Here is a 20,136-nt window from a genome sequence, read left to right as displayed (position 1 = left end):
AGAATGTAAATGTGCAGCTGCCTGTGCAGGCTGAGTTTTGGTGTGAAAACAGCCTTCAACCTATACTTGGCCATTAGATGCCAACTGTCAGTATAAATATTCTGGGATATGTACAGTAAAATTTAAATTGGGACTAAATCCTGAACTTCATTCCTAAGGAGTAACACTGCACACACCTGGCTTTTGGCAATACTCCAAACATATACAAAATGAACATCCTTGAAAGGTACATGCATGTAATGTTTTGATTGGAAAATAGGCAGGATGCTGCAAAACCCTTTTCACAACACAACCCATGCCGCATCTAGATTCACAGCTCATATCCCACCCACTCATTGTGATAAATGGAAAGTGGCTAAAAGTAAGCCTTAAAGCATGCAGCCAACTAATCACTGTTTGATAGCTCGGGTACTCTCTCTGTAAAGTTCTATATTCGTTTAAACAGTTATCCAACATGATGCCCAACATTTAGGGTAAGTGCAGTATTTTAGGAAAAAACAGACAGTACATGCAAACACAGGGAGGTGCTTGTACAATCACATAGCCTGTGGCACATTGGATAGAAGGGTTTGAACCGGTCAAATTGTTATTGTGGTCTGTGTTGAAGTTGGGGAGGTTCCCCTGTTTTGTTGTGTACCCAAACCAGGACATGAGAAGGATCCCTCCAAGAGATCTAGAAAGCAAAATACAATATACAGGGCAAAAGGTTTTTTGCTACAGTTTGTAGTTTTACCTACAGATACACTTTTAATAAAGCTTACCTGTAGGTTAACTCGATATCTCCTAAACATGCACCATTTAGGAGATATTCTATCTAGTGAGCATCAGCCAGTGAAGTCACCAGCATATGCTCTCTGAAGAAACGGCATACCTGTGGCATTCCTTCAGAACTCTGTGCCGTGGCTGTGACTCTTGATCGCATGCATTGGAGTGACACTTGAGCTCAGCCATTAAAAGGAGCTGCATCCCGCAAACTTGGAAGAAAGGGTGAAGATAAAAGCCTCTGCAGCAGTGACAGCACGATTCTGGAGGGCTTCATTTCAAGCTAAGTCTTTGATCATGTGCTAGTATGCAATGCAATGTGCATGCTTGCACATTATGTCTTTGCCTTGCACTGAGAATTTTTTTTTTTTCTTAATATTTACTACGGCTTTAAGGCAGGACATTCATTTTAAATGGGTTTCCAATGCATGGCAAAGAACAAAATTTAGGACTTCCACATATAATTTTTAATGCAGCCCTCCATGGGTCACTGCAGGGCAGATCTGTTGGTACCTAGAACATGATGGGGTACAATGTTTTACATAAATCGTGTGTTTTACTGCGAAGGTCTAGGTCTAAAGAGGCCTTAAAGTTTTGATTTCTACGCCACAAGTTTCTCTTTCACTAGTTTGAAAAGGGAAAGTATCTTGATTTACAAGGTACAAATTATCAGCTTTTGGTTTCTTTCACACGTCTGCCTCTGTAGGTGGATCCGTGCTGCTCAGTCCGATCTCATCCGATCCCATCCAATCCCCTGGACGGATGGAAAATCGGGTTTCCATCCGTCCGGATTTCACAGACAGGATCGGATGTGGATGGCAGCAGGTGTCAGTGGACATGTCTCCGCTGACATCTGCTGGCCTATAGGGATGCATGGGGGATCCGATCAGATCTGCCTAAAAAACTGACAGGAGGATCTGACCGGATTGCTCTTGTGAAAGGACCCTTAGTTGTGTAGGGGCTGGCTATTTTTTTTTCCATAGGGAAAGATGAAGTCAATGGACAAAATACATTTAACTAAGAGGTGGCAAAGTTGAAAGCAAGAAAAACCTGCATCTTAAAAGGGAATGGTTTCAATGCTGTTCTTTTTCAGGTACTTCATGGCAATACTCCGCACCAAAACAGCTGCAGAACTGCAAAATATTTTTTTTTCTGTTAGAACAATGTAGTTACCTTCCCAATCAATGTTTGGACTCTTGGACATGTTTGCTGGGCTGGCTGATCTCTTGCTCTCGATGTTCATCTGTTCTTGCCTCTGCCTTTGCTCTTCTAGTAAGTTATTTTCATGCAAAGACTGAAAGTGTCGCTGGTACAAACTGTAGCTGTTTGCTGACACTGGAGTGCCAGGGGGGATAGCACAGGGGCTGCAAGATACCTGTGAAAACACATGAAGGGGAATCTGAATAAACGCTCACAGCTGTTGTACAGTGCCTTGAAAAAGTATTCATACCCCATTGAAATTTTCCACATTTTGTCAGGTTACAACCAAAAATGTAAATGTATTTTATTGGAATTTTATGTGATAGACTCCAAAGACATGCTGGTAGGTTAATTGGATCCTGTATTAAAAAATTGGCCTTACTATGTGTATGTATGAATGTGAGTTAGAGACCTTAGATTGTAAGCTCCTTGAGGGCAGGGACTGATGCGAATGTGCAATGTATATGTAAAGCGCTGCGTAAATTGACAGCGCTATACAAGTACCTGAAATAATAATAATAGACCAACACAAAGTGGCACCAAATTGTGACTTATAAGGAAAATGATAAATGGTTTTCAATTTTAATTGTATTTTTTTTTTCACAAATAAATATGTTTAGTGTGGCGTGCATTTGTATTCAGAAATTACAGCTACAAGTCTTTTTAGGGATGTCTCTACCAGTTTTGCACATCTAGAGAGTAAAAATATTGCCCATTCTTCTTTGCAAAATAGCTCAACTTCTGTTAGTTTGTTTCAGATTGGATGGAGAGTGTCTAGGATGGATTTAGGTCTAGACTTTGACATTCTAACACATGAATATGCTTTGATCTAGACCATTCCATTATAGCTCAAGCTGTATGTTTAGGGTCGTTGTCCTGCTGGAAGGTCAACCTTTCCCCCAATCTCAAGTCTTTTGCAGACTAAGGTTTTCTTCTAAGACTTCCCTGTCTTTGGCTCCATCCATCTTCCCATCAAATTGGACTAGCTTCCCTGTCACTGCTGAAGAAAAGCTTCCCCCACAACATGATGCTGCCACCACCATGTTTCACGGTGGGGATGATGTTTTCAGTGTGATGTGCAGTGTTAGTTTTCCACCACACAGAGTGTTGCTTTTAGGCCAAAAAGTTCAATTTTGGTCTCATCTGACCAGAGTACCTTCTTCCACGTGTTTGCTGTGTCCCACACATGGCTTCCCGCAAACGGGATGTCTTATGGCTTTCTTTCAACAATGACTTTCTTCTTGCCACACTTTCATAAAGGCATTATTTATGGTGTGCACGACTATTAGTTGTCCCGTGGAAAGATTCTCACACCTGAGCGGTGGATCTCTACAGCTTCTCCAGAGTTACCATGGGCCTCTTGGCTGCTTCACTGATTACCGCTTTCCTTGTCTGGCCTGTCAGTTTATGTGGATAGCCATGTCTTGGTAGGTTTGCAGTTGTGCCATACTCTTTCCTTTTTCGGATTATGGATTAAACAATGCTCCATCAGAGGTTCAAAGCTCAGGATATTTTTTTTTTATAATCTAACCCTTCTTTAAACTTCTCTTCAACTTTATCCCTGACCTGTCTGACCTGATCTGTCCTTCATGATGCTGTTTGCTCTAATCTTCTCTAACAAACCTATGAGGGCTTCACAGAACAGCTGTATTTATACTGAGATTAGATTACACACAGGTGGACTTTTTTTTACTTATAAAGTGACTTCTGAAGGCAAAAGTTCTGAGAAAAGGATTTTCACACCAAGTCCAAAATCCCATTTTCTCTTTTGTTCATTGACGGACACAGCTCATGTCATTCTTAAACATTTGGGCATTTCAAAGTTAAAAATGAGGGGTGGGAAAAAGCAAAAAATTCCTAAGGGTAAACAACAGCACCTTTCTGTTGAGCCGAGACGCCAACAGATCCACCTCGGGAGTGGCCCACTGGAGACACAACTGATGAAACGCCTCCGGATGAAGGGACCACTCCCCATGGTCCAAAGCCTGCCGACTGAGGTAGTCAGCCTGCCAATTTTCCACTCAGGGAATGTGTATGGCGGATAGGGCAGGAATGAACCATTCTGCCCACCTTAGAATGCCGGCTACCTCCAGAGCCGCCAGGGCACTTTTTGTGCCCCCTTGGTGATTGACATAAGCCACGGCTGTGGCATTGTCCGATTGAATGCGCACTGGACATCCCTGAAGACGAACCGTCCAATGATCCAGACACAGTCTGATCGCTCGGAGTTCCAGGACATTGATCGGCAGTCTGGACTCTTCCAACGTCCCGATCCCCTGCGCAGAATGCTTGCCTGAGGACGCCTCCCCAGCCGGACAGGCTGGCATCCGTGGTGACCACTGTCCAATACAAGGGGAGGAAAGATTTTCCCAGCTGAAGCACCGGAGAGCGAAGCCACCATATCAGGGACTTCTTTTTTTCCTTACCGTTTGTCCAGAGACTGCGGAGTCTTGTCCTACTTGTAAAGAATATCCCTTTGCAGGGACCTCGTATGGAACTGTGAAAACGGAACCACCTCGAAGGTAGATACCATCGGGCCCCAGCCCTTGCATGTAAGTTCGGAGGGATCATCTGTTGGACAGCAGGAGACGAATTGCAGCCTGCAATTTCTGGCGTTTGTCCAGTGGAAGAAGCACTCTGGCTAAGGTCGGTCCAGAGTCCGGCCCAAATCATCCAGCTTTGTGGATGGAACCAGGGCAGACTTCTGAAAATTCAGAATCCAGCCCAACTCCCGCAGAGTTCGTATTGTGATCTCCAGGTTCTCCACCAGAACAGAAGCAGACTCCGCTCGCAGAAGGAGATCGTCCAAGTAACCTATTACTGCGATCCAATGACCAAACACTTTTGTGAAGACCCGAGGAGCAGAGGCAAGACCAAAGGGTAATGCCACAAACTCATAATGCTCCTCTCCCACAGCAAAGCGGAGAAAATGCTGGTGACTGGTACATATTGGAATGTGAAGACAGGCATCCTTAATATCTATAGAGGCGTAAAAATCCCCTTAACGCAGGGATGCCACCACAATTTGAATGGACTCTATTCTGAACTTCTGTATCCGCACAAAGCAGTTTAACGCCTTGAGGTAAAGGATTGGACGCACTTTGCCTACCTTCCTGGGGACTGTAAACAGGTTTGAGTAAAAACCCTGAAAACGTTCCAAAGTTTGAACCGGAACAATCACCCTTTGAAGGAAAAGCTCTTGTACCGCACCAAACCGACCTTGTAACTGGTCTGGGGACAGGCACAGGTTGGAAGTAAAAAAAAAACTTCCCGGGGGACAAGAGCAAAACTTGATCTTGGTGCTGGATGGAATTACTTAGTTGACCCATTTTTCATGTTACCAGGGAAGTCCACAGGCCTGGAAACCAGTAAAGACGTCCCTCCACCCGATACAGGTGAGGGCGCACCCTTATGCTGAAGGAGCCTTGTCTGCGGGTCTGGAGAAAGCCCACTCTCGGCTAGCCAGATCAGGTTCATTTGGATGCAACAGAGGAGGTCCTGAAAGGCTTCGAGCCCTTGTCAGTCGCCCGAGGAATAAAGAAAAATCTTATGAGTCAAGAAAGAAAGTCCACGTCTACGTCGAGGTTCCTTGTCCTTAGTAGCCTGCGGAAGAATGGTACTCTTCCCCCCCTGTGAGACCTTTATTGATGTCATCCAGTGTATCTCCAAACAGGTGTTCTCCTTGAAAGGGAAGATCGGGCAAAGCCTTTTTAGAAGTCTGATCCGCAGACCAGAATTTAAGCCAAACGACACGATGAAGGACCACCGCCAAAACAGAGGGGCAAACCATCAGAGGAGCCACATCCAAAGAGGCATCACAGATAAACTGCAGCCCCTGGTCCACCAGCTTAGCAAAGACGGGTGGGGAGTTGTTCTCCCTCCAGGTCACGCCGTAGGAGCTTAGCCCACTCGGTCAGAGATTGCGACACCAGGGCAATGGTAAAAACGACCTCAGTGCTGAATCAGCTAAGGTGTACATAGTGTGGGCCACAGCCTCCGCCTTCTGGTCAGTCGGGTCCTTAAAAGATCGGTGACTCTTCAACCGGAATCATGGTTGCCTTGTTTAATCTGGAAACCGGAAGGTCCAAAACCGGTGGGACAGTTCACTTAATAAGGGACTCTCATAGGGGTGACACCTAGTAAAGCACTTAGAAACCCCACGGGGATGCTTTAGTCGTCCCCACTCTTTTGTGACAATTCTGCCAAAATAAGCAGGGAAAGAAAACCCCTCTGCCTCGATGGCTTGTGAGTGACAAGGGGCACTTGCGCCTCCATCGCAGCTTCAGCTGCATCCTCCATCTTCAGGGTCTCACGCACAGATACAATCAGTGCATCCACAAGCGCCTTTTCATGCATGGTCGCACATGTGGAGGAATCATCCCCACTTTCAGAGGACTCCAGGCGTGTGGTCGCAAACCCAGAAAGGTGACCCACGCCCGTGGCGGCTGAATCAGATTCTGTGTCTGATAAGACTGATGAGAAAGATGAGGCAGGGGAAGGCTGGGGGGCGCTTTTTGCTAGCCCTTTCGCCTGCAAGCCACCTTCACCCGGGACAAAAGGGACTACAGGACCGCCATCAATGCAAGGATGGATGGTTGGGACCCAGATGGTCTTGCAGCCTCAGAGAGGTGATAAGGTGGGAAAATGTGCTCCAAAGACTCCATGAGTCACCAGGGGACCCCACAAAAAGTGTAACACACTAAGGAACGACCCCCCACCGCGCTGGCAGCACCACCCGGTCAACAAGCACAAGGCACAGAGCAATCTTCAGAAAAAGGGGGAGGACCCCACCAGACTCCCCACCCGCCAACACAGACGCCTGTAACCACCAGGAGAAGCTGCACTACACGTGCAGGGATCAGGAAGCTAAACGATCCAGGAGTCAACACCAGGGGATAAGGAGGGGCTCCCACCGCCAAAATTGCCACCCACAGGGCTCCGCTGTCATGACCACTGCTATTTGCAATGAAAACCACAAGAAAATGGCCGCCCGACTACACAAACAAGGCCACCGTGTATAGGTATACAGGGACCCAGACCTCAAGGACAGATTCAGGCAGGACGGAGGGCCCTGGCAGGAGCCCCCACCAGGTACAAACCCCCCCCCCATCGCCAGATAGCAAACTTCCCCCATCCCAGGCCAGTGACCAGACTACCCAAACAGCCTCAGTGTTTGTGGAGGGGGGGCAAGCTGAGGGACTTTGCAAAAACAGGAGGGGGGGGGTGCATGCAGGGAGGAGGGGACCCGGGGTCTGACCGTCCCAAGGAGGGGCCCACGTCAACCCCAAAACCCTCTAGGAGCAGGGGGGGCAGTTACTCACCATACCAGCTGGCCACAGCGCCAGACAGATCCTCCTCTCCATTGAAATGGGGGGGGCTGTCAGCCAGGAGAAACGCCATCACTCAAGCCGAGGCCAGGTCTTATGCGACTTTGCGAAACATTTAACTCACAGGGCCAGCCCTAGCGCAGAGCGGAGGTCTGTGCGTGCTCGCTGGCCAGACTGGGGTGACCACTGGATCTAGATTATCCAGCCCGTCGTCCCGTCCAGCAGTTGATAGTAGATCTCACAGGAAAAATCCAGGAGGGAAAAATTGTCTACCTAAGAAATGTTGCCAGTACCAAAGATCCCAGCAAGAAACTAGGTCCTTACTCTTGACTAGGCAGAAAAAAACTGAGTGACTATAGCAAGGAGAGGGAGTATACCCCATGGGTGTAGCCAGAAGTTTTTTTCTGCCTAGTGTCCTATTCCTGTAGGGGGCAGTATAACCAAATGATCAAGAATGACAGGAGCTGTGTTCGTCAATGAACGAAAGAGAAAAAGGGTAAATAATTTTCACAGTCACTGTACTTATGATACAGGCTGGGAAGGAGTTAACATCTAGGGTGATCAAGAGGTTAAATGTGTGCCTATGTGTAATGTGTGCTGCTTTTTACTACAGATCTCAGTTTCTTATCCCTGCTTTTTAGAGCTAAGAAGCAGAGAAAAGGAGAGATTGCTCCCCCAGTATAGAGCCCTGTGTTAATGGTCAACACAGGGTTCTGGGCTGTAATTGCACACATGCATAAAAATGTTACCTTGCCCAAAATAAAAAAACCACCATGTTCATACATGTGTAAAATACAGAGCAGTGGAAGTGTTGTATGTACAAACACAAGTTTAATAACTCTTTAAAGCCAAATAACTATACACACACACACACACCTCCTCTAGTTCATTAATCAGCTGTAATACACATGAGCATACAGGACTATGCATCTACACATGCACCAGTACCCACTAGCTATTAGCAAGAAGTTTAAACACCACAGTCGCCAGGTAAGGAGTACTTTAAAAGCCAGCTGATCAAGCAAGTTTACTTCTCTACAGCAACATGATAAAACTGTGTCGCCTGATTTCTTGTGAATGTGTTATTATGCATTTAGGGAGGGAGAGAAAATTGTGGCCGTGGTGTATATATACTATGATTCCAGTCCTTAAAAAAAGAAGAAAAAAATAGTCAAGGACTCTGAAACCTGTGAATGCCAATATATGAAACCCTGTAGTGCTGATCTCCCAGGCCAAAGCACTTACCATGGGTGGAATGACAGCAGCACGGTGATGTAACTGCTGCAGATCCATTTGCCCTTGCTTCATAGAGGAGGATATCAGAATGGTTCCACTCGGGTTTAACATTGAAGGTTTTGAATCAATAGTGTACACCCTAAAACAAAAATGTATTAGAAAGCAATTGACATCAGATTTAAACATATTAAGACTGACATTGACGCCAAACTACAGTATGTACCTATTAAAGTGACACGAAACTCTGGTTTCTGGTAAAAAAAAAAAAAAAATCTATTCAAATATGTTTCCTTCGCCGAATTCCTTTGTTTTTGCTGTTGTGACCTTAGAAGGGTGGCTACATTCTCTCTCTATGGTCTCACTGTATGTAGGAACATAGCCTCCCTCTCAGCTTGCTCCGGAGATGGACTCTGAATTTGACAGCCATGCATGTACATGGCCCTAAACATACTGTTTGCTTTGAGAGCTGTGCACCTGCACCTATGGCTGTCAAATTGGGAGCAGCGGTTGTACAGCCACTGTATCCCACTTGACATCAATTGCACTGCCCGCACAGGGGGTGCACAAAATACCTGTGCGGGTAAACACAGCCCTTGCAAGGGTGTACGCTGTAGTACACCCATGTGAATTAGGCCTCATTCTCAGGTTCTTAAAGTGAAGTTGACTAGAATCAGGCTTTAATGAGCAGCCATGAAACCATTAAAAAATGTTGCTTACCTTGGCCTGTCAAGCTCTCCATCAACTTCTTCATCAGCACTGCAAGTAGCACTAGAGTCATTGTCCGACTGAGACTCCACCCTTGTATGGGAAGGTATTTTGCTGGGAACAAACTCTATGTCGTCTGGCTCAGACTTGTCATTAATTCTTTCCAAAACTCTGTCTTTGGTATCATCCTCTATTTTTACTTGAGCACTCTCTGGTGGCTTCACCTCAGACTCAACAGGTTCAGCTTTGGTATTGATTTGGAGGCCAGGAGATGGTTTAGACTCAGTACTTTCACTTCTCTCCTCAATCTCCATGGCCTCCTCAGGTTCAGGATTGATTTCCTCTTTCACCTGTAGTTCTGGATATTGGTTCTCAGGAGTTTTAGCATTCTGTGGTGCAGTGGTCGGGGATGAACTAGTAGCAGGTTTGCTGGCAGGTTCCTCTGATGGAGATGCAGCTGCGGTTACTGAAGCAGCAGTGGTTCTATCTGGTGTTTCTTCAGCTTGTTTGGCTCCTTCTCCAACTGAAGGCGAAGGGGCGCTCTCAGTGTCTGAACTGTTTTCAGCGCCTGAAGAATAAAAATAAATTAAGCACCATTAATTTTAGAATAACGTATAATCTAATTCTTAACTCTAATTCTACATTCTCTAAGCAACTACCTATTCTTTTACATGTATCCCCCGATGCTCTGTTAATTGCAGCACATCTACTACTGCCCAATTCCCTGTGTCTTCTGGTGTGTATTCCTCATCATTAAGACCGGAAGCCACGTTTGGGCAGTTTCTCTACAATTCTATGTCACCGACAATTTAAAGTTGTTTTAACGGTAGAAGGTCTTTTTTTTTTTTTTAACCTGAATGTATTAATGCAGCGCCCCCCCCCCAGGCCCACATATACTTACCTAAGCCTGATCTTGATACAGCGCTGTGCCAGAGAGCAGTAGCTCTCTCCACTCTCTCCCTCCTTACAGGGAAGATGAATAGCAGAGGAGGACATTGGCTCCTGCTGCTGTCAATCAAATCGAAGCAGCAGGGAGCAGGGGCCAAGTTGCGCTCTCTGTGTCAATAGACGCAGAATGGAAGGCTAGGGACTGAGCCCGCAGGTGTGCTACAATTGCAAAAGGCTTCCTATGGTAGCACACAGAGAAGAGAAGTCAGGAGCACCAGCAGGGAACCAAAGAGAAGGAGGATGGGGCTGCTCTGTGCAAAAGCAACAAGTTTAAACTTTATATTAAAACTCCCCCCAAATTATGAGTGCAAGCCTGTACATGCCAGTTGTGTCTGGATGCATTTATAAATGCATTTCAAAAACGCACAGAAAAAATGGATTTTTGTAAGAACTTACCGTAAAATCCTTTTCTCTTAAGCTCATTGACAGACGTAGTCTTCTTGATTCTCAAGAGCTGGGTTATGTTGTCTCCGCAGGAGTAGGACTAGGCAGAATGACAAAACGTTCTGGCTCCACCCTAGGGGGCAGTCCCTGAGGGTATATCCTCCCTCTCTCTGCTACAGGGAATCAGTTCTGTTTAAAGCAGTACAGAGAAATTAACCCAACCCAACTCAATGATAGAGGGGCGGGTACTACGTCTGTCAATGAGCTTAAGAGAAAAGGATTTTACGGTAAGTTCTTACAAAAATCCATTTTTCTCTATCGCTCATTGACAGACGTAGTCTTCTTGATTCTCAAGAGCTGGGACATCCAGAAGCAGTGCCACAAATGAGGGGTGGGATTGACAAAATCAAATCCAATCTAGTAGGCCCAACCGGTGCCAAACTAGAAGTTTTAAAGGCTCATTATAAACAAAGAATGAGACTAAAGAAAAATTTTCCAACGGAAAAAACCCTCGAGGTAGACCACTGGTCTCCTCAAATTGCGGCCTGCAAAACCTTGCGGCCAAATGAGGCATCAGACGATGCCATTACATCAACTTTATAATGTTTAGAGAAGGTATGCACCGACGACCAGGTAGCCGCCTTGCACACCTGGACCACTGACGCCTGATGGCGAAAGGCCCATGACGCACTAAGTGCCCGAGTGGAGTGCGCCTTAACAGGGAACGGGGGCTCCCGACCCTTAATAGAATAAGCCTGTACTACCGTCTGTCTGATCCATTTGGAAATGGTCGCGGCAGATGCAGGCAACCCCTTTTTGGGTCCATCTGGGATCACAAAAAGTGAATCCGTCTTGCGAAACGAGTCTGTCGTTTTCAAGTATACCCTGATCGCCCGGACCACATCCAAGGAGTGCAAAGCAAATTCCCGAGGATGACTGGGCTTAGGACACAGGGAAGGTAATACAATTTCTTCATTCAGATGAAATTCTGAAACTACCTTTGGTAGGAAGGATGGATTCGGACGAAGAACCACCTTATCTCTATGAACCACCAGATATGGTGAACGACAAGATAATGCGGCCAGTTCTGACACCCTGCGTGCAGAAGTAATAGCCACCAAGAAGGCCACCTTCTGGGACAACGTGGGTAGAGGAATCTCCCTAATATCTTCAAAGGGAGGTTTCTGAAGAACCGACAACACTAAATTAAGATCCCAGGGGGGTAACGGCGCGTGCACTGGCGGAGCCAGATGTCGCACCCCCTGGATGAAATTCCGCACCAAGGAATGAGTAGCCAAAGGCTTCTGAAAGAAGATGGCTAATGCTGAGACCTGACCCTTGATAGTACTCAAGGCCAGTTTCTGCTCAACCCCTTGTTGCAGAAAAGCCAATATTCGACTAATCGAATAAGACCGAGGACGGAACCCCAAAGGTTCACACCATGCAATGTAGGACTTCCATGTGCGATGATAAATCTTTCTGGAAGTCGCTTTCCTTGCTTCAACTAGAGTAGGAATAACTGAAGCTGACAAACCTTTGTCCTTCAGCACCTGGGTCTCAATAGCCAGGCCGTTAAAGCCAGCGATCGTAAAGCAGGATGGAAGATCGGTCCCTGAGACAGTAGATCCTCTCTGAGAGGAAGTCTCCACGGGACGTCCGCCACCAGTCTGACCATGTCGGCGTACCAAGCTCGACGAGGCCAGTCCGGAGCTACCAGGATTACTGGGATTCCTTCCTCCTCTACCCTGCGAAGAAGTCTTGGCAGTAACGCGAGAGGAGGGAAGGCATATATTAGCTGGTATTGCCCCCACGGGGCGATCAGTGCGTCTGCGGTTTCTGCTAGAGGATCGCGGGAGCGAGCCACGAATCTCTGAACTTTCCTGTTGAATCGTGATGCCAACAGATCCACATCCGGGGTGCCCCACCGTAGGCACAACTGGTGGAAAACGTCTGGATGGAGGGACCATTCCCCCTGATCCAGGGTCTGACGGCTGAGATAATCTGCCTGCCAATTCTCCACCCCCGGAATGAACACCGCAGAGATTGCTGGAACAAATCGTTCCGCCCAGCGAAGAATGCAAGCCACTTCTTTGGCCGCTCGGACACTCTTGGTGCCCCCCTGATGATTGACATAAGCCACGGCCGTGGCATTGTCCGACTGGATCCGAACCGGGCTGCCCAGGAGCTGCTCGGTCCAGTGAAGCAGACAAAGTCTGATCGCTCTCAGTTCCAATACATTTATCGGTAATCTGGATTCTTCTGGGGACCAAAGTCCCTGGGCAGATAATTAACCGAGAATTCCTCCCCATCCGGATAGACTGGCATCCGTGGTCACTATCGTCCAATATATTGGCAGAAATGACTTTCCCTGGCTGAGCATTGGAGACCGAAGCCACCAAACCAGAGACTCTCTGGTCTGTTTGCTCAATCGTATCTGATTGTCCAGGGATTCCGGATTCCGATTCCATCTGAGGAGAATCTCTTGCTGAAGAATTCGGGTATGGGACTGGGCAAATGGGACTGCTTCGAATGAAGCCACCATCAACCCCAGAACCCTCATGCAAGTCCGAAGGGAAGACCAGCTGTTGGACAGTAACAACTGGACTGCTGATTGAATCTTTCGAAGTTTCCCTACCGGAAGAAACACTCTTGTCCTGACTGTGTCTAGAATTAGACCCAGATATTCGAGCCTCTGGGTGGGAACCAGAAAAGACTTTTGCTGGTTCACCAGCCACCCGAATTCCTGTAAAGAAATCAAAGTAATTTCTATGTTTTGTAGCAAGGTCTGAGGAGACTCTGCATGAAGCAGAAGATCGTCTAGGTAACCTAGAATCGATATACCTCTTTGGCGCAGAAGTGCCAACATTGGGGCCAACACTTTTGTGAAGACCCGCGGAGCCGTGGCGAGACCGAAAGGTAACGCCACAAACTGATAGTGGTTCTCCTCTACGGAAAAGCGTAGAAAACGCTGATGTCCTGCGAAAATGGGAATGTGAAGATAGGCGTCCTTGATGTCTATGGACGCTAGGACATCCCCTGGATGCAGGAAGGCTGCTACCGTGCGAATGGACTCCATTCTGAATCTTCTTATGTTGACGAAAGAATTGAGTGCTCTTAAGTCCAGAATTGGACGCACTTTGCCCTCTTTCCTGGGTATTGTAAACAGGTTTGAATAAAACCCTTGAAACCGTTCTGTCCAAGGAACGTGGACTACCACTCCTTGTTGTAGTAGATCTGTGACTGCTCTCCGCAGATCTTCTAGACGATCCGGAGATAGTCGGATATTGGAAGGGAAGAATCGCGCCGGTGGGAGAGATCGAAACTCGATCTTGTACCCTGACTTTATGACTTAGCAAACCCATTTGTCCGGGATTCTGGAAAGCCATGGATCCGGGAACCGGCGAAGACGTCCCCCCACCCCAGTTATGGGTGGGGGCGCACCTTCAGGCTTTGGATGGTTTATCTTCAGGTCTGGAGGGGGCGGGCTTTTGCTTGCCCGACCAACGACCCCTGACGCCTCCTGTAGGAACCTTGGAGGACTTAGTTTTTTCACCCGCTGGACGAAAAAACCTCTTGTGAGCAGAAAAAGAAGGCCCTCGTCTTTGACGAGTTCCTCTACCTTTAAAATTTTGCGGTAAAAAGGTGCTTATTCCACCGGTGAGATCCTTAATGATCTCATCCAAGTTGGCTCCAAATAGACGTTCTCCTGAAAAGGGGATATTAGCCAATGCTTTTTTGGAACCTTGGTCGGCTATCCAACCTTTTAGCCACAGTGTACGCCTGAGAACCACTGCTGAGACTGACTGCTCGCGCCATTAATGGAGTGGCGTCTAACGCCGCATCACATACAAACTGTAACCCCTGTATCATTTGTTCCAACAAATCTGATACCGCCTGAGGGACTTCTTCTAAGTCCCGGCGTAACCACTTGGTCCATTCAGTTACAGCCTGCGAAACCAGACCAATAGCAATTATTGGCCTGAAAGCTGATCCAATCAAGGAAAACATGGTGCGAGACATAGCTTCTATCTTGCGATCCACTGGATCTTTAAAAGACGGAGCGTCTTCTAAAGGAATAACCGTGGCTTTATTCAATCTAGCAATTGGTGAATCCACCACAGGTGGTTCTGTCCATTTCTTAATAAGGGTTTCCTCAAACGGATAACGCCTGTCAATGCGTTTGGAAATATTAAAAGTGCGTTTTGGCAGACGCCATTCTTCATCGATTGGATTGCCAAAACATTTGGGCAATGGAAAAACCTTTGCCACTTTGATGCGCTTTTTAGTCCCAAAAGGGATCTCAGTTTCAGCTATTTCTGATGGAATACCCTGTAACCTTAAAGTCTCTTGAACAGATACAATGAGTGCGTTTACCAACGCTTCCTCTCGGGCTATGGCAGATGCCGAAACATCCTCCTCACTGTCTGAAGAGACAGGACCCGAGACACCAATACCAGATGAAGTACCTGCAACTGCAGAAATAGGCTCAGAGTCTGAATCCGAGGTTTCAGATAATAAGGGGTTAGGCGGGGGTCGCTTTCTTGCGCCCTGTCCCTGACAAGCCACTTCCACCCGGGACACAAAAGTTTCCATAATAGCTGACAAAGATTCAATTGTCAATGGGGTGCTGGAGGATCCCGCAGACCCCTCGAGGGGATCCGGAGGAGATACATGAGTGGCAGGGTCCATGTTAATACAGGACACTTTTGCCAGCAATAAACAAAAAAACTTTTTTTTTTTTTTTTTGTGTGTCTCCCCCTAGCGCAATAGCGCCCCTCAGAGTACCTGCTTCTCGATCCCAGAGAGAGAGAGAGGGACCCCCAAGGCTCACCAACCGATGCAGTGCAGTTTCCAACAAACTGCAGCCAGCGTCTGTCTTACACAGACTGGAAGGAGCTGTTTGCTTTTTCCCGGGCAGAAGGCGTGGCTCCGCCCCCTGTGTACGCCTTCCGGCGTTCCCAGCCCTCCACGAGGAAGCTGGGCTCACAAAACATGGCCGCCCCCATAGAAGAGACATAAGACTCCAAAAACATGGCGGCCGGCGTGACCTGAGGACATACATGCATTCGGTCTACGGCAAAATGGCGGCGGACCGCCGATATCGTCTTCCCAGCACATCCACCTGCACTCTGCTGAGAGGTGACATATGGATCTACAGAGATACACTGCACATAAGGTAGGATTATACCTCCTATGTTTGCTGTAATGTTACAGTCTGCTGGGTAGAGTGTTAGCTCTTGAACCAAGTCCACTTCCCACAAACACATGCTGTATTACAAGGGGGACTTGTAAGTGTCAGATATATACTGACCATATATGGAGGGGCCCATAATATATACTGCCTCATAAATGAGGAAAAAAAGGGAACGTTTTACTCACCATACCGAACCGACAGGCACCCTCTCTTCATAATACCCTCTCCACCGAGGTGGGGGTTTGTGGACGCCTCGACTCTCTGGTCCTGGCGTCCAAGCGAGCTTTTAACTCGCAAAGTCAGTCCCTTTACTGGGACTCCGTCGCGGCCGACTCAGCGCACTGGTCTGCACGCGCTTTTAGGCAGAAACCGGGGTGACCACTGGATCTCACATCCAGCCCGTCGCCCGGCCCCGCATACTTACTTGAATATGTCGCGGCCGACCAAGCGCAATGCCTGGTCTGCACGCGCTCGTAGGCCGGCTGGGGTGACCACAAGTGTCGCCCAGTCCGGCATTTTTGCTTGAAGATCTCACAGGAAAAAAACACTGGAGAAAACTACCTAAAAAATGTCTTTTTCTTAAAGAAAAAAAGTCTTGCCAGGACCAAAAGATCCCAGCAAGGAACTTAGGTCCTTACTCCTGACTAGACAGAAAAAAACTGATTCCCTGTAGCAGAGAGAGGGAGGATATACCCTCAGGGACTGCCCCCTAGGGTGGAGCCAGAACGTTTTGTCATTCTGCCTAGTCCTACTCCTGCGGAGACAACATAACCCAGCTCTTGAGAATCAAGAAGACTACGTCTGTCAATGAGCGATAGAGAAATAAAAATGAATTGTTTGCAATGAGTGTAGTTCACACCATTGCATTGCAGTGGTGAGTAGCTATTTAAAAAAAAAAAAAAAGGGGGGGCGCAGAGTGCATTATTCTGGAACTCCAACGCACACAAGCGCATGTAAACGCAACACAACAAGATTCATTAAAACGGGGAAAAAAAGAGTGAAGTGGGCAGAAGAGTAGGGCATATAAAAACTCAAAATTTACTTTGCCCATTCAGAAAAAAAAAACAGGTTTACTTTAATGACCAACTTTTACTTGCCTGTACTCACTTTCTGATCTCCTACCGCTCTATTTACCTGCCCAAAGGATGAGACTCTCTCCACTTCCTCCCACACCTCACAGCTAGGTCATGAGTGGACAATCACTATGCAATAACACTTCCAGATATGTAGATTAGAAGAGAACTTGGTCCTGAACCTTACACAAACCTCTTTTACTGCATGCAAGTGCACGTGTTGTTTTGCACGCAAAAATATATTTTATTTTAGCCCATGTGTGTCAGAAATTGGTTACATTTTGAATCAAGGCTTGTTTAGACTTGTGGTTGGAGAGCGGTAAAAATATGCGGTTTAGCAGCAAAGGCAGAAGGAGGTGGTCACATACTGTGGTCATGATGTTTTGAACCCATGACAAAAATGATCACCATTATCGCATTCAGCGGGCAGTACTGCTACTGAATGCAAACATTTCAAGCAAACGGGGGACATGGCCATAACCACTCTGCAACTGTGTGCAATGGTGTGGCATTTAAGGGATTAATACAGGTGGTGAAGTGGCTATTGTTTCCCACAAGGAGAACCCTTCATTCATCAGCCCATCCTCTATTAGCAGAATACTTTTTATTCTGGAAACTGATAGTACAGCTTCTCTGAATGATGAAGGGGGTCCGAAAGGGTGGGCATAGGCGTAACTTTTGAGAGGCTGCAGCTGCTCAGATTAACCTCCACAGCACTGGAGGATCACAGCGGTGGGGTTATCTGGTGGACAGAGGAATAAAGATTTCAACCAACACGGTAACCGCCAGCACAGGAGACCTTGGAACACCTCTGGGTATAGGGAGCTGCTGGCTCAGGAAGACAGCCTGACAATTATCTATGCCTGGGATTAGGGCTGAACGATATTCGATGTGCACATCAACATCGTGCAGTGAGCCTGGGCGATAGTCACATCACCAGACATGCGATAGTGTGGAAGGCAGAGAAGTGTGTACTATCACACACAGCGCTGCCTACGGGAAGGGGGAGGGGGCACGCAGGACATCTGCAGCCCGGTGTCCCACTCGCAGCGATCATCCTCCTGTAACAGCAGACACCTCTCTCCCCACTGGCAGCCCACACATCTCACAGAGCATCCCCCTCCCCCTGCACATGTTCGGATGTAAACAGACAGGAGAAGGAACCCGGGAGGAGGGAGGGAGATTTCACTGCCAGAGCTGGGCTGATGATCTGAGGTCTGTGTATTGTTATAGATACAGTGGAGGGGGCGCACAGTAACCGGGAAGGGCAAGTAGCACACATGATTGGGGGGGCAAGAGGATATGTATTGGGAGGAGGGAGTACTTCTGCTAGTGGGGTGGGGGGGTCCTGTTAACCTGCTGTGATACTTCCCACCCAGTTCCCTACAGTGACATTAACCCTGTATGGTCAGAAGGCTGCACGTTCCGCGTGCCTGCACAGTGCACAGTCACACGTCATTCGTTTGCTGTGCCACTGCTCGGGCGCTTACCACTCAGTCACAGCATTCATCATGCGCGACGAAGAGGATCCGCCGCAAAAAAATATTGCAATATATATCGTGGGGAAAAAAATATTGCAATGTGATTTTTTTTCAATATCGTGCAGCCCTACCTGGGATGTACAAGGCAGACAAGGCTTAAATGTGAGGTTCTGCTGAGGACAGGATCCGATCTAACTCCCTGATGGTTGATACACCACTGCTATGGCATCATCCCTTAAATCTAGACCGGGTGACTTGCAGTAGAATAATCCATTGCTGTAGACAGCCAAATTTCTAAGATGTTAACCTAAAAGACGAGATTCTTGATTGCAACATAGTCCAGCCAGTCCCCCAACAAGCTGGCATCTGTCATAAGGATTTTGCTAAAGACAGAAACATTTTATTTTCCTGATTCCAGAACCACCAAGCCAGGAAAACCCTGGTCTTTGGTGCCAAATAAACCAGTCCTTTTAGGGACTTGATTGACGTGTAATATGAGTGTTTTTTTTTTATGTCTAGAAAGAAACTGGACAAAACTCAAAAAAGCGCTCATTCATAAGTGAACGGCCTAATAACCTCTGGACTGGAAAGCTCAAATCTAAGGAAGGAGATATTAAAGTTTCTCCTGTGCAAGAAAAAAACACTTTGGCCCAAGTTGTGTCCAGGACTAAACCCAGATTCCACCAAAAAATGAGTCAGCTTCAGTAGCAACTTTTGAAAGTTCAGGATCCTATTTGAAAAACAGAGCCTGCACTAACTGTTCCCTCAATAGGAGGTCCTCTAAGTATCCAACAAAAGAGATGCTACGCAGCCTGCACCTTGCTGAACACCCAAGGTGCAGAGGAGAGCCTAAAAGGCAGGGACACCAGGGAACTGGTAGAAGAGAGGCCCCACAGCAAAACCAAAGAAACACTGATGCACCAAAGATGAGGACATGCAGGTATGAATTTAAAACGTCCACAGAAGCCATCAAGTCTCCCTGGTAAAGAGAGGGGATAACAGATCTGGTGGATTCCATGTGGAATTTCCAGCCTTGAATAAAAATGTAGGAGCTTTGAGATCTGGTATAGGGTGGATGCCCTCTTTGTTTTTTCAGAATACTTAACAGGTTGTTGAGAAAACCCTGGAATCATTCTGTCAAAGGAACTGTGGCAATGGCAGCCTGGTCCAAAAGACTTGAGAGCTTGAGGGAGATCTGCCACTACTGAAGTCAATGATAATAGTATCATAAATTATGCATAGATAAAAATACCGGTCTCGGCAACCACAAGTTGTAATGAAGTGGAAAAAAATGAGGTATAAATAGCACCACTAATACCGTGTTTTGGACTAGATATCTCCACAACTATATAGGAGTCAATGGAATAAAAAAAACAGAAAGCTGTAAAGGAGAACCCGAGCGGTGTCCATTGAAAAGTCAAATCATCTTTATTGAAAAATATATCTCAAATGTGACAGATAAAAAATACCTAACCCCAGACACCAAATATTAAAACACAATTGCAGCTAAACACAAAATGTATTTAAATGGGCCACATATACACCAGCATGCGCCACCAAAGATACCTGAAAGGGAACTATAAAAAATTGGGGTCTATAATGAAAGGGGAGACACTAGCTCTATGCATGGAAAAAATAGTCCCATATAGAGAATCCCTACTTCAGGGCTATGTCAAACACAGTTTCATGTCAGTCCAGGGAGCTGAGCTCCAAATGGTGAAAAGTGGAGGTCTCCTTAAATGGCCTCTTGATGGGCCTGACTGATATTGTTCAGAATCCTGGGCAATGAAAATCAAAAGTCAATGCCTGTGAAGGAACATACGTGG

General features: G+C 46.8%; 1 protein-coding gene across 1 annotated transcript in view; it reads right to left on the bottom strand.

Moving 5' to 3' along the window:
- NCOR1 (nuclear receptor corepressor 1) overlaps nt 1-20,136 on the bottom strand; it is a 310,428-nt gene that overhangs the window by 81,455 nt on the left and 208,837 nt on the right. The window contains exons 19-21 of the mRNA XM_082245149.1: nt 9,243-9,798; nt 8,535-8,664; nt 1,936-2,137 (exon numbers count right to left, since the gene is read on the bottom strand). Of these exons, the coding sequence (XP_082101275.1) occupies nt 1,936-2,137; nt 8,535-8,664; nt 9,243-9,798 (888 nt within the window). The remainder of the gene's footprint in view (nt 1-1,935; nt 2,138-8,534; nt 8,665-9,242; nt 9,799-20,136) is intronic.

This window comes from Pelophylax lessonae, assembly GCF_965119305.1.
Source record: "Pelophylax lessonae genome assembly, chromosome: 2".
In the NCBI taxonomy this organism is placed as follows: domain Eukaryota; kingdom Metazoa; phylum Chordata; class Amphibia; order Anura; family Ranidae; genus Pelophylax; species Pelophylax lessonae.
This window is presented reverse-complemented; position numbering and strand designations above follow the sequence as displayed.